The following is a 16182-nucleotide window of genomic DNA, read 5'->3' on the forward strand; positions in this document are numbered from 1 at the left end:
CACACCTATTTCTACCTAATAACAGCAGTGTTAGGCGCTGCTTTGTTCCGGTTTGAAGGGTGTGGTAAGGGAGACAGATTTTTCCGAGGCGTTCCAGCTTAGTCCTCAGGGGTAGCGGCGCATCTGTGGCCGACCTCGGGTAGGAATATCTAATCCTATCTGAGGTTGATTACAGATGTCCATGGGCGGCAGTAGCCACTTACCATCAGGTGGACTGCACGCTCGTCTGCTACTCTTATATTATAAATAAAAATAAATAAATAAACTTGTAGGCAAAACTAGACAACTATCTAGTAAAATCGACTATTACTGACGAGCGTTAGAATATCTAATACGAAAACTGCTATTTGCTCCGAGGTCGGCGTTACTGATTATGAATTCGAGATGACATTCTTGACCAAGATAGACAGTGCAAGTTACACAAGTGGTTCAATAAGTTCACGATCGTCACGGTCTGCTGAACACTTTTCTAAAGGCTCACTTTCAAGAAAACAAGATTTCAAGGCTAAAGCGGCCTTCCAAACTGTTTACACAACTAAACGTGAAATTATTCATGAATGATAACATTGTCACAGTTACGTAGTGCATTCATAATTGGTACAACGGAGCTAAAATTAATTAGACTATTCAAGTAAACCCATTAATTATAACCTAGTTTAAATTAATCTTACAATGAAAAGTTTCGATTCATGTAATCAGTTGCTATTGTAGTACTTTAGATGAGAGTAAGAGAGGGCATTACCTTTGACAAAGATGCCTAATTAGATTATGGTACATGACCTGCGAGTCATAAAAGGCAAGCAAAAACACGGCAAGTCTTTTAATTTTAATCTTGAACCGTTTCTGAGTTATTATGATTTGGAGATAAAAAAGAACTTTCTCTACACATAGCTCTACATTATTTCCCATGTTGTAGGTTTGAGTGATCAATGGACGAAGATGAGTTCCAAATACCCAGATCCAAAATAGACATAGCAATCGATCATTTATAATTTTTGCTTTGCTGGGAATGTAACCCGGGACGTTCTGCGAGGCATATTGTGATTTTGTTCCTAGCGCTACATTGGTCGCAAACTTATGTAAGCACGAACACAATACTTACGACACAATATACGCGAATACAGAAAATAAAATGGCCCAAGTCTAAACAAAATCCTTTTATAAAAGCAACTCAAAGCAATTTAATAAATGTTATAATTTATGCTTAAGTATTTTATCATTCTTATTTTGAAGGTGGTAGAACCCTTTGTGGTTCGACTCCGGCGGCACCACCGTGTCACCTATTTCTGCCTTATAACAGCAGTGTTAAACGCTGCTGTGTTCTGGTTGGAAGCGTGTCGTAAGGGAGACATACTTTTCCGACCCGTTCCAGCTTAGTGCTCAGGGGTAGCGGTGCACCTGTGACCGACCTCAGGTAGGAATATCTAATCTTATCTGGGGTTGATTACGGACATGGGAGGCAGTAGCCATTTACCATCAGGAGGACGGCATGCTCGTTTGCGACTCCTATATTATAAAAAAAAATGAGTGTTGTCCTACATAACGGTTTAGTGTCGGTACCGACTTATTCGCTCAGTGTGCTTGAGCCCTAGTTCTAGTAAACCACACGTTAATGCTTTTATCGTATCCAGGCCGCTGTACTTAGGGGTATTAGTTGCTAAGAAGCCTTAGCCTACTACATCGTACAATCCTGTTAGCCTATGCTAAGATAATGCTATTACCTATGTAAACCTTTTCCTGGATTGAATTTCAGAAAATCATATTTCGTTGACATTAGTTCACTACGAACATGCTACGATGTTTTTAAATAAATACATAGATGACCAAGCTTAGCTAGGTATTTTTTAAAACGACGTTTTCTGAAAATAAAACCTAGTTAGATCGATTTATCACTTCCGAAACCCTCTGCTACTACTACTAAATCTCATGAAAAATCGTGGAAGCCGTCTTCGAGATTCAGATATAAGGTAAAGTCACCTATTTCCGCGGTATTTTCACCAAAACTAGAAAGAGCGTCAGATATTAAGCATTTGCTACGGCTTAATAAGGAATTAGATAATTTTATCAGAAGCTTTGTTATCTGTACTCCTGAAATAGACTCGACATTTTACGATTAAATATTGATTTAAATGTGTATTTTAAATAAATATGAACCAAGTCAGAAAACCCTAATTCCGATGTAAAAATCCTTATTCCGATGTATTTGGTTCCTAATTCCGAGTATACAAAATAAGGGAGTGAAAGAGATAGAACGACTGCTACATGGTGTATAAAAATAAATGTTATTTATTGAATTTAGTTTCAATTTCGATTTAATTTTTGTTTATTACTTAAAGAGTAGCTTTATCCAAAGTGTTCTTAGCTATAATTAAAGGGAAGCTGCCGAAATAAAACTTTTTTATGGTATAGTTTATTGATTGGTTAATTTTACTAATGTATATCATGTTTTTTTTAAAACTGCAGTCAATTCGTGTATCTGCAATACAATTTTGGATATTCTTTTTCGTGTACTTTACCAAGGTTTATTATCGTACACCATAAATATTATGGAATGCCGTCATGAGAATTATTTCATTTTGAATAATTTAATCAAATGAAAAAGTCGTAAAATGTTCTAGTTCTTATTTAAATATACATAAAAATCGTATAACAATGTTAGTTCTTCGTTAATTAGGTTTAGCGAATTACTGATACAAACAATAGAAATGTTCTTAAAAACCGATGAAAACTTTAAACACCCTGTATAGTATTTTGCGGTTATGCCGCGGATTAATGTGCCCATATAACTTAATTCCGAATTATATACATCGGAATAGCGTTCATAACTAAAAATCACGTTTCCAAATTCCGATTATTAAATAATAAAAGACTTTTACACAATTTAGAGGCAGAAAGATGCTTTATGAAAATATGTACATAGTAATATACAATACTTGTTCAATATTACATCCATATCTGGATGAACTTCATTTTCTCTCCTTAGTTGTCCCATAGAAGAAATTAGGAAAGTACATAGATAGGTCATCTTTGATACTATATAATTAGGTAATGCAGTACAATGCAGTACCACGGAAAATGATTTCAATATTAATTGAGTATTAAACTTGTCAAAATCGAAGCAAGACGTGCTTATTCATAAAAACAACTACAAAAATTGAAATAAAAAACAAGTCTATGAAATTGCTATTCCGTGGTATACCTCGGTTTTAGGGACAGCCCAAAATATTTGGCACCTAATGCCGCTGTATTTTTAAACTTATTTCTACTCTTATCTGTTAAGAAATAAGCACAATATTTGAATGTTATCGATTCTATATATAATCAATATAATGTTTTCATCGAAACACTATCACACACATGCAAATTTATTGAAAAAATCACTATTTGAGAAATCGTGACATTCACGTGCTAAAGGCCCAAAATGTATGGAGCATACGTTTGATGGAGGCACTAATGCAAAACTATGCGATTATTTAAAAAACCATACACATAATACTATTACGATAGCCATATGACAAAAGAGTGATAAATTATCTATTAAATAACATACCTTTTATTAAAAATGAGTTGGTAAATAGTTTATAAAAGCCGTTTTTGTAAATACCACGGAATATAGTGCCAATTTCAGAACCCCTCGGCATTAGGTGACTTTACCTTATACAAGGATTGCTTATTTAAAGGTTTTAGATATAAAGGTTAGACTGACATAAGGTATAAATAGGTGTAACAAACTTCTTTTTTAGATAACTGTAAAGCAAGATACAGGAGCTAATGCTTTATTAATTATATGTAAAAGTGATGGCATTAAAAAAAGAGAATAATTATTATTAAAAAAAAAGACAAACCCGCTGAGTTTCTTACCGGATCTTCTCAGTAGAGGTCGCGTTCCGATCCGGTAGTAGTTTAAGAAAAATATTGTACCTACCTGACAATTTGTAAGTGCCGTCGATGGCCTATACAAAATAAAAAAAAAAAAAAAACAGTTGTATCGTTGTTGTTGAGTGACGGATTCTACAACATTTTCAGTAATTGACTTGTAAAGTAGGTTACTTACGTACGTAACGTAAATACGTAAACGTATTTAAATTTAGAAACTTCATTATGAACAAAAATAAGACACAGTACTTCTTCCATTGGATTCGAAACTGTGCTGTTTTTAATTAACAGTGGGACTGCCTGCACCAGCCTTCGAGTAGAGCAATAGGAAAAGTTGCTTTAGGCTATCACCACCAAAAAGCCAAATTTGAATAACATTTACGTATCTATATATACCAATAGGAATTTTAAGAGGTCGACGAAAAAGAAGATTTTCTTATAACAACACTATCTCTGAAATAAGCTGGCAAAAAGGACATCCTATCCTATGTAAGTACGTACCAAAGGCGCTAAAAGACTTTCGTACTTCAGTCTGACCAAGGCCTATGGACGACGGTAGAAATTTATTTAACCACTAGATGACTAGACTTTTAATAAAACAACTAGTATTCATATATTACCAAATATAAAAAAATCATATATTACATGAATAAAACAACTACTAGGTACAACACAAATTTATGTATCAGATACTTGGTGGTATCAATACGAATGTATGTAATAGGTAGTACCTACTAATTTACTCTTCCGTTAAAATATATTGATCGAGTAATTATATAAACACGGCAATGTATATTTCGGCATATATTTTGCCTGACCGCGTTACAGCATATTGTTGGCGCTCCGGAGGTTAGCCCGGATAATCCCGGGCATTGTTAACTATTTTAATGCTTATTCCCTTTATGTGATGTCCCGTATTAACTCATACGCGGATAATCGCGTATTATACGGAGTTAATTTTGCATCGCCTGTATGGGGATTGGCAGCTGCTTACCAGCGATGTCGCACCGGCACAAATTGACGACAAATATCCCTATTTTATTATGTTATGTAGTATTTGATTATGTTACTACAATGGCAGTATCAAAAACTTAGAGTAAAATCAGTATCTAAGTATTTTAATATGCTGATGAAGAGAGATTTATACCTATATATGTTAAGTTACTAGTTAGTCATATTATATTCTTAGTTAGAACTAACAACTCTACATTATTGTGTGCTACGACATTGTTCAACACATAGAGATGTAGAGTTGAGGAAACTTCTTGCATAATTTGAAGGAGATTAATACTCTCCGAATTTTTATTATTACTAATATTCATAAAAGTATGTTATAGTAGAAAACATGGAAAACGTAACGTAATGTAAAATACGTATCTACATAAAACAGTGCACTTTGGTAACGAACTGTTTACCTCTGCCTAAAATATAGATAAGTGGGGACCTACCTACTTTAGCAGTACAATTTATATCTGACCTTTCTTTAAATACATTTTTACCTACCGCCTCTATTCAGATAATCCCGTCATCTTATTACACGGAGCTACTGTGTACGATTAAGAACAATTGAACGTAATCGTCAGGCGTCGTCGAGTGCGACCAATATTTGCTAGAACAGGACACCGTAAAGATGTTTCCGGCTCGTGAAAGTATCGTATTAACTAGTCAAACATTGGTCCGTATTTTTTATCTTTTGCAGCTGGTCGACACGACTAATTACATCAATTACAGGTAAACAGAAGTGCGCTCGGGTTTCAAGGCTCCCACCTTTGTCAATATTTGCGAAGAGCCGGTCGCCGCTCGCCTCCCAGCCCGGTCTCGTGGACACTTTGTGTCGGTTTTAACGACTCTACTACCTCCTAACTTTGTAGGTAATCGAAAATGATTTTGCGATGATAAAACGTCTTTATTAGGATTTCATTATGGTTTTGAATTTTAAAATATCTCTGTTTCGTATACCTATATGTAGACACTACTTAAAATACGTTCACCTACTATTATTTTTATAGGTAATACAGATTTAGCAAACTACCATGCAATCATCCTGTAGTGGTTACTGCTGCCCATAGATATCAGTAATCTTTCTCGGACCATATTAGAGTCCTACAAGGTCGGCCATAGATGCGTGCCAGTGACGTTCCTAATCTAATAATTAGTACCTATCTCCCTTACCACACGTTATCTATTGGTAAACGTGAAATGCTATGTCAAAATCATTAATAGAATTAATAAAAAATTACAGCAGTAAGTACTTTTATATCTAACTACCTACTTAAATAAACAGACACGAGTAAGTACAGACCTCCAAGGAACCATGCTTTAAAAAAGTATTTCGCAAACAGGCATTAAACTACGTATAACATAATATGGCAATTTTTTGTGTTCAAAAAATGAACATTTGTCTCTCTAACGCTACGACATCTGAATTAGACATTGTCGGAGCGTAAGCTGCAAAAAGGCGATCGCGTACGAAATGCCGCAGGCGCAACCTCCGACAGAATAAGCCATATTACTTCGCCAGCTCATTCGTTCGCTGTTAGGAGCTCGCTAATCCTCGCGTCTCTCACAATTGTCACAAAAGGGATGTGTGTTGTGATATTGTGATCCGCAATGATGAATACCGGTGCGTGGGTTTGTAATGGTAGGTAGAGAAGGAATTAATGCAGGTGACATTTAGTTGAGTCGAAGTGGGTGGGGTACTTATTGGTTATCATTTGTTTTGTAAAGCAATATAGGGGAATAAAATATGATGTCATTTACCAACCTACCCTTGTAATAAAACTATAGCGTAGTTATTAGGTATGTAAGTAGAAGGATTTGTAAATATTAATAAAAAGAAAGGTAGATGAGGATATTTTTATGAAAACTTTTTGACAACATTTTAATTTACTATTTATTATCCCTTAAACGATTCATTATTATGCAAAATAATACATACAATACGGAATACTATCTAATTAACTATGTGATGTGCAAAAAATTGGGTAAAATAAATTTTATAACTGAACAGGAAGAATAAGTTCTTTATATATCAGATCAGATGTACAATAAGTACGACTCTACCCGTAGAGTTGTGTGAACCCACTCCCCTAACGTACCTACGTATACATAAAAAATAATAATATGATAGGTATGTATCCTTCTCGTATACGTAGATTATCTTACAATAAATCTAATAAATTACAGGGTGGCAGAGAGATTACTATTATTTGTGAGTGTTTGGGAGCGTCGTATTGTCACTCCATTAAGTCGGGCGAGGGGCGGGGCCGGCGACCACGCCCCCGCGCACGCCCTGCGCTTCACCCCACACGCACTCCCGTCGAGAGCTCGGAGCGCGACGTGACGACTCACTAAAACGATTTGCTCGCAATCGCATCACGCATCCATCCTATTATCCCGTAATTACCTAGTATAATAATCTTTCCGAGCTCGGACACGCGAGTGCCTAATCGCGATCCAACTGAAACGGTGTGCGCGTAGATTTTGAATATTTCGAGCGCTGTGAATCGGAGAATACTAGTGTCAGTGGTTAAGAATGGTGAGAAGAGGTAGCGGAGTATGATGCGGTGCGTCGGCGGAGTCGACGAGTCAGCTTTTAGTGGTCGAGGAGCGCGGTCGAGAGGCTCGGCGTCGGGCGGTCGCGGGCGGCGTGCAGCGTGGCGCAGGGCGAGTGCGGCGAGTGCGGCGAGCGCGGCGACATGGGCGGGCCGGGCGCGTGGGGCCGCGACGCGCCCGCGCTGCTGAGCACGGCGCTGCTGCTGGGCGGCGCGGGCCCCGACCGCCCGCCGGCGCCGCTCTTCACCATCGACAGCATCCTGGCGCCGCGCCCGCCGCCCGCCATCCCGCCGCTGCAGCTCCATCACCTCACGCACACTCCCTTTCACAGAGCACACGAACTATTCGGTAAGGCTTTCAGCTATTTGTGAATCTAATCTCATACGTTTAAGTGGAAAGAAAACGAAGTTATGACAGGAGAAACACGCTGAAACGTTGCGTGTGTTAAACCTACTTATACTTTGTACGTTAGCCTGGATCTGGAATTTGACTTGGACGCACTATCCATGTGTCTAGAATATGCACATTCACTCTCATCCGAACGATAGTTTTCATTTAATATGACAGTACCTATTTGTTCTACAAAACACATTTGATATCCATGTAAAAGACAAGATATCAAGGCTCTACAATGTCTCTCTCTTTACTGACTCTACCAAGAATGCCTGATATTTGATACCAACTTTGCCATTGCTTATTGATCTGATACTACATTCTACATAGGTGGCTAGAGGTAGGTAGGTAGATTTTCTGAGCTGAGCTTAACACTACAACTATTTAAAAAGGTTCTACTTATAAGATCCTAAAATGATACACATTAAATACACGGACCTACATGTCAGTCGCCTACAAACCTACATATTTAACAATGTTTGGAAAGTTCACTCTCTACTATTACTCTATTACTCTAGTAGATTTAAAATCATAGACAAAACTGTTTTAAGTAAAACTGAAATATTTTAAATGCATTGGGTACCTAATAGTTTTAATAAGTGTTTTTGTATGACTCAAGCTTAAAATTTTAAGTTTATATATTAGAGTCGGTTTACACAAGGCTAGAATAATTGCACTAGACTAATTAGATATTCAATTTCAATTGGATCAAGATAAGCAAAATGTTTTATATTACAAATTCTTTATTTTACACAGCTTGTTTGATTATTTATTTTACATTACATTAGTCATAAGTCTGTATAAGCCTATAGGTAAGGTATAGAAGGTAAAACAAGGATATATTTTAGCTCTCGAATGTCCATGCTCACATATAAATAAATGAAAAAGCGCATGAGAAAAAGCGCATAATATTGGGTTCAGTATATTGTTTTAATATTGAAGTTACGCATTCAATCCACCATGTGGTAAATGGCTACCTATAGACATCTTTATGAACCCCGAATACTTAAGATCAGATTCCTATATAATCTAGGCCACATGCGTTACTTGTTACTACACCTAAGGGCTAAGTTAAAACGCCTCGGATAAGTATGTCTCTCACAGTTCCTCCAACAATAAAGGACTCAAGCCTTCAACCTTCACATTTTAAATATTAGTAAATTACGGAAGAAACCGTAATAAGAAATTACAAACACTACCCACCAAAAATGACTACAACGTTATAACAAAGAGTTCAGTCTTGAAGATCGATCTACCTATCTTCTCTTTTTTTGAAATTAAAACTGTTACATCCCCTAAACCTAATAGCCAGTTATTATTTGAAAAACGTAATATTGGTGTTTTTCCAGTGTATTTTAACGGAAATAACTGATTTATTATATCTTTATTTATAAAAGCTCAACACACTTGCAACAAATATACCTAACTAGCAACTATGCCAATTCATATTGTCTTCAAATAATAATAATAAACGTACTATATAATAAAAAGCAAATAAATTTGTAATGTCCGTTTTGCTGACTGGCTGCTAACACAAGTCGGCGTCCGCCGGCGACGGTCGGCAGTGCGGGCTGTCGCTAGTGTATTAGCTTAGTTTTTTATAATACATATATAGGAATAGCAGACGAGCATGCAGTCCACCTGATGGTAGGTGGCTACTGCCGCTCATGGACATATGTAATCAACCCCAGACAGGTTTAGATATTCCTACCCAAAGTCGGCCTCTGATGCGCCGCTACCCCTCAGGACTAAGCTGGAACGCCTCGGAAAAATATGTTTCCCTTACGCTCGTATGCTACCTCCCTTACTTTGCCTAACTAACATGATAACTTTTTGTCCCAAAAATCCAAAATCTTTCAGCGTAAAATTCTGCCCACGTCAAAGGGGTGCATAGGCACATGCACGCGAAAGACTCGTATATGCATTCGTATTTTATTTTCACCAGTTTTTTCGTAGCATGTGTAGAGCTTCGTAACAAATTAGATATATCGGGAAACCATTAACCTTATAACCTACACTATACAATAATTATACAAACACTATGAACACACATTAAAACAATACTAAGTCGCTAATTAAAATATTAATCAGTGATATATAACTTAATAATAAATATGAAGTTATCTGATTAATGATAATATTTTCAAATATTGATTCAGTATTGTAAGACTTAAGTTACATTTTCCAATTTAAAACATGGTGGGAAAACGGGACTCTAATTTGTCGCGATTTTTTTAAAACATGTAGGTATTATCATTGCATATGCATATGCGCGAAAAAACATTAAACAAACGCTTGTAACTATGTATGTAATCTGGTAAAAATAATATCAGAATAATTAAAAATATCTTTCACTCTAATAACAAGGATTAGTCTACTATACCCTAACCTAACACTCGTCTCAACAACACAACAATGCTTAACCATTCAATACATTTTATGGAAATTATTCATTATTCTATACACAGATACATACTAGCCATATCCATAGATATACTTGCCGTAGTATCTAAATTGACTAGTACCTTTTTTTTGTTAACGAGGGGAAAACCTTCAAAAGGCACCCGGTGCCGTGGGAACGACACCGGGTTACGTGGAGTTGTTACCGCACTAAAATACCGTCCTCGGAATTGCGACTCCAGAATCTCTAACGGAACGCAACCGGAGTCCTCTGAACACGTTGCCCCTTCGGGCTCCACCCAGATGAGCTTCAGAGTTCGCCACATCGTCTGGTGTTTACGACGGTATTCGATCTCCCATTCTTGCCGCCCGTAACCCCAGTGCCCCCTTTTAGTCGCCTCTTACGACAGGAAGAGGATATCGTAGCCCTATTTCTCCTATTGGTACCGGAAATACAGGGACATAATTGACTAGTACCTGTACGACTTTTGCGCGTTACATAGGGACTTATTCCTCTAGAATCTCCGACCAAGGTAATTTGCTTTGATCTTTACCTTCCTATAAGAAACTCTTAAAGTAAGGATTCTATTATTATTTATTTTTACCTATTTATTAATTTACTTATTTTAATTTCTTAAAGCACTTTGTCGCTGGGCAAACATATTATCCCATAAAACCACAATACCAATCAATACAAACAAGACCAAATTGCTTTTTACCTAAACCAAAGTCTGCTAATCTAAACAGCACCCTCCCTTCCTCCGACGTCGGGGAAGCCAGAATGCTATTCTAATAGCCGACATATGCAAAATGTAAATTTCGAAATGCTTCATTCCGAACATATTCCATCAAATTATGTGTTTCATCCTCAATAATACAACACTTATGACAATTTGGTGAAGTAACTTATTCATTAATATGGCAAATCTTTGAAGATTCTAGCCTCGTAGCGTCGTCTGTGTTTACTGGTAAAGATCACATCACGTAAGGGAACAGTGAATAGACATTTTATACACGTCTACAAATGACATGTGAACAGAAATATGTAATTTTATTGAGACGGTTGCATCTAAGCAAGCAGTATTACCATTCCAAGAGTAAGATGCGAGTGAGCCGCGCCGAATGGCCCCGGGCCATCGCTTGAGCTGAGGGATCGAGGGGCGAAGACAGGGTTTATCTCAATTAAAGGCTTTTTTCCTGTTGAAATGAAAAATATTTTAAAATTAAAACCACCCTGGGGGTTTCACGGATTGTTATCGTACAAAATAACGTAGGAACTACTTGATTTTCATCTTAATGGATAGGTTAACGACAAGCTACTTTATTTGAGCCTACGCGCAAGTAAAATATTTTTTTTTTTTAAATCTCGTTGATAAAGTATCTATTATGCAGCATGCTTCCATCCATGATGGTAAGTTTTTACTGCCACAGTTGGCTTCACGTTAAAAATGGGTGTGCCGTAGGTACCTTCCCGGTCGGGCCCTATCGACTCTACCACCTTTTAAATCACAAATACTTTGTCATTCTTGAGGACTTTCTTGGTGTGGTGATGGTATATGTCCGGTTGAATCAAAGGAAGAGTACTTAGCGTTCTGTTATAATTTAAGGGGTGATATGGATGAGAGACATACATGGGCGCCGCCAGGATTATCTTCAGGGAGATGCATTGCAGTTAGGGCCGTAGCGCGTACTATCGAATTGGTCTGATATACATCAATCGCGTACTAAGCTCGTCGGAGGCCCGGGGTGGAAAGTTGCGTATGGTCACGAGTAGGGGTCGCAATACCGGACCATCTAAGCAAAACCGGTATTTTCGGTACTGACCCTAGACAATCCCGGTATTCCGGTTTTTTCGATATTTCCGAGACTATGATAAAGTTACTAATTTTTATTGAGCATTTTACTATGTAATGTTAATTTAGTGGTATTCCGAAGGAAAATAGGTCCTATTACTTAATACCAAGTTAATTACAGAAGTTTATGATTTATTAATGACATTATGAGTTCCGAATTCATCAATAAATAAATTATATAAAAATATAATTATGTGGAAAGCTGGAAAAAAATATCTCTGTAGTCGTGCACTCTTGACAGAGTGGTCGTGGCATGATGATGACAACTGGTCAGTCATCCACAGGTGCCTTGAACAGTTGCTCTTGCGATCCTTCGCCACCGCTTTCTATGCTGGCCTTGCGGCAACACTCGACGAGGGAACATTGTGTGCTAGATTTTATAAGGTCTGTTCAGCGTACTCGCTGAACAGACCTTATAAAATCTAAATCCAGCGGCGATCTGCCGCGTGACCTCTTTCCTTCTACCCTTCACTGAACTACAAGCCGTACTACTGAGTTCTCGTCCCTAAATATGTGGCCGAAATATTTTAGTATACTAATCCAGATAATCGTAGATCCAGGGAATAGTATTTCTAGGGCATCAATTTTACGGCGATTGCATCCGAATCGTCTACGTCTCCGCAGCGTACAGAAAGATAGGAAAAACTAGGAGGAGTCGCCAATGCATCGCCTGCTTCGAAGGAGAGCTCTTTTTACACCCCTCTTGAAGGGCCTCATGTCATAGTCCTGAGGGAACACCTCAGGAGGAAGTTCAATCCACATTTTACACGTACGCGGCAAAAATGAATGATCAAACCGAACCGTGGAGGACCGCCACGGGTGCAGTTGATGTGGATGGAACTACATCCTTCGGATTTAGTTCCTTCAGAGTATTCTTGATTTCAGACACAAGTCGGATTCTGCTTTCTTCCACGAATGTCCGAGAGGTGTCCGCACGGCCTGTGTACATAGCATCTCCCGTGCTATCATCTGCATAGCAATGAATGCCACCGGTCTGTAGCAGCAAATCATTGATATGCACAATAAAAAGCGTTGGAGATAATACAGACTCTTGGGGCACGCCAGCGTTGATGAGCTTCGTGTCTGAGCAGCACCCGTCAACTACGACCTTAATATGCCGCTCAGACAGAAAGCTGGCTGTCCATGTGCACAACCTCTCGGAAAGACCTTAAGATGGTCACTTCGCGAGCCCGAGCTTAGGGCCCTTCCCTATGCCAGACCCGGTCAAAGGCCTTAGCGATGTCCAGGCTTACGGCCAATGCCTCCCCGTTGCTCTCAACAGCTTGTGCCCAACGTTGAGTGAGGTACACAAGAAGATCACCAGCTGATCGGCCCTTTCGAAAACCATATTGGTCTGTTTTGGTGTTTTTTGATATGTTGCGGTTCCTCCAAATCTTATCAAGCCTATCGACAGCAGATCTTGTTAAAGCGAAGATCGTGTTGGCGGGTTGTTTTTTGAAGCCAATTGTCATAATTGTCATTGTTATAATATATTTATGAAAAGTATATAATCTTCCTCTAAATGTTTCTTTCATTGTGATACACCAGAAATATAGCATAAAACTATAGCTACTGCACTTCCTTGTCGACCCTTTTGTATGAAGTGTAATGAAAATAGAGTGGGCCCAGTGTCGTGGTCACTGTCCATTTTCCCAGACGCGATTACATATGGTAGGCAACATGTCAACCTCGAGTTCATCCATTGATCGAAACACTTCAATAGGAATATCATCTGTGTCAATTGCTTTGTCGCGTTTTAATAAATTAAATAGCAGCGCGTACTTCAACTTTTAATATACATAGATGGTTCTTTTTGTATATTATTTTTTGGCATATGTTGTGTGTAAGGTTGCACTATTAGAGAAAAGTGCAGTATTTTTGCCATACTTTGACGATTTCCTTAATTTCGGTAACAATCACACCATCAGAATCCTTAATAGCCCATGTTCTGGATTTAAATTGATGGGTTATATATCGGATTTTTTAAAGAGATCTTTTATTTCAAATCGATCAGAGTGTCCTTCTAACTCTACGATGATGTTTTTAAGATGAGTATTAAGATTTCTTCTGCATCCAGCTTGTATTTGTGCATTCAGTTGATTTAGGTTCTGAATAGACGAACCTTTTCTTTAGCTCTCCGACGAAGTTATACAATACGCCAAGTCTCACCTGACATCCAATGCTGATGTTTGTTGATTTTCATAGGTTGTGTCGATTGTAACGCTTGTTTAATATGGACTTTTGCATTGTGCCAGAGTCCATTGGAGTCAATTTGTATGACTTTAACTTTATTTTGTTTTATTTTACTAAAAACCGAAAATACCGAATATCCCGGTTTTTGTAAAATTAAAACCGGTATTAATAAGACCTAAATTTGGCCCGGTATCCCGGTATTTTCGAAATCTCGAATACCGGATTGCGACCCCTAGTCACGAGAGAGTAGCTGATTGAATTTTACAAACTTTTACATAATAGTTAAAGACATTTTTCGCTGACCGGTACCGGTACTTTCTTTCGGGCCAGGGGGGTGCAAGTGCATCCCCTTGCACTTGCACGCCCTACGTATTTCTGGCTGATCTCGGATATTATTCCAGTTCCAATTCTACCTGGTGTTAATTAAAGATATCCATACGTTTTGGCTACTCACCCTCATCATCGGTTTGTGTGCTACCTCGTTATTTAAAAAGAAACACGTGAAGCACAGCAGAACCAAATATTTTGCATGATACATCATTGTTATGATAATGCTCCACGTTGATCATTGAAAATATCCTGAAACACGTAGGTATACTATAAAAGCAAATTTACACTTTCTAACTTTATCCCGTGTACTCACGACATATTCTTCTTACTTTTAAGAATATTACAGTCATTATTTTTCGTTTTTACGAGGAACTGGTTGTATTAGCCTTATTCATACGTGATAATAAGCTAGGAATTAGGTATCTACAATCTACATATCTACGTATGTATGTATGTACGTACATCTACGTAGGTATGTAGTATTTTTATTTTCCAATTAAATTCATTGCTCATGTAAATTATTTTTATACCACATGCTTGTTTAACACAGTTATCCGGTGACCTATATAATAAAAGTTGAATACAGTCTTGCTTCCAGGATCTCATATTACATGCGCGTATTTTAAAATCAATACAGCTTAGTGGAGAGCTCGCGGAAATGCAGAGAGCGGCGCGCGGCAAACCGTCGATAGCGCCTTAGCAATACGCCGGCGGCTTTAAAAGCTTTTACATTTCTATCGGAAATAATACACTGTAATACCTCGCCTTCGTCTTCTAAAGTATGCAAAAATATTCAATTTTTATTCCGAGCGTTAATATTTTGAACCGCCGTGCCGTCCGAGAGGGCTCATGGGGCCCTAAGCTGGGATATTCACGCTTCGCTAACATTACCGCATGCTAATTCTAATAGGCGATGACACATCGAGTGTTATGCTCGATTCTTAACATATTTTTTATTTAAATTCTATAAGAATTTCTTACTTAGTAAGCACTCCCGAACTGGGCTCTTTGTAGATATCTACCAACCTCATAGGTAGGCACGGGTAATAAAGATACTTAACTAAAGAATACAATCTTATATCATAGTAAAGAAAGAGTAGTAGGTTAGCTAAGGCCTCTCGGCGAGATAATTACCTACTCTTGTAGTGATGCATAGGATTGCCACTTTTATTTTTAGTTAAATACTAACTAGTAACTAACTAGTAAAAAAAAATATTAATGAAATATATTTCATATTTATTCACCTTTTAAACTTTAAACCTTCCCTGGACTTTCACAATTATTCTAAACTAAAATTAGCCAAATCAGTCCAGCCGTTTATTTGATTGTGTGCGTAAAAAGTGCGTGCTTACACGGCGCCTGCTACTTACGCACATATTCAAACCGGCAAACACATTCAAGCTGTGCTACTACTCTTATATGCTTATACTTTGCTTTGCACATTACCTGTGCAGATTCAGAATTAGTTCTCAGATTTGATATTGTGCGTGTTGTGTTTAGACATGTTTTGAAGGTCTTGTTCGAATTGACAAATACCATCTCCTCGACTATTGCTAGTGTGAAGTTATTTCGGTGGCAGAAT

The 16182-nt window shown here is 37.8% G+C and overlaps 1 protein-coding gene across 1 annotated transcript in view; it reads left to right on the forward strand.

Moving 5' to 3' along the window:
- The first annotated feature begins 7200 nt into the window (after nucleotides 1-7200).
- Nucleotides 7201-16182, forward strand: part of LOC140749930 (uncharacterized) — a 33215-nt gene continuing 24233 nt past the window's right edge. Inside the window, exon 1 of the mRNA XM_073083184.1 lies at nucleotides 7201-7779. Coding sequence (XP_072939285.1) covers nucleotides 7575-7779 — 205 coding nt within the window. The 5' untranslated portion in view covers nucleotides 7201-7574. The remainder of the gene's footprint in view (nucleotides 7780-16182) is intronic.

This window comes from Epargyreus clarus, unplaced genomic scaffold (genome assembly GCF_041222505.1).
Source record: "Epargyreus clarus isolate Ecla_fem2 unplaced genomic scaffold, WU_Ecla_fem_2.2 ptg000018l, whole genome shotgun sequence".
Lineage (NCBI taxonomy): Eukaryota > Metazoa > Arthropoda > Insecta > Lepidoptera > Hesperiidae > Epargyreus > Epargyreus clarus.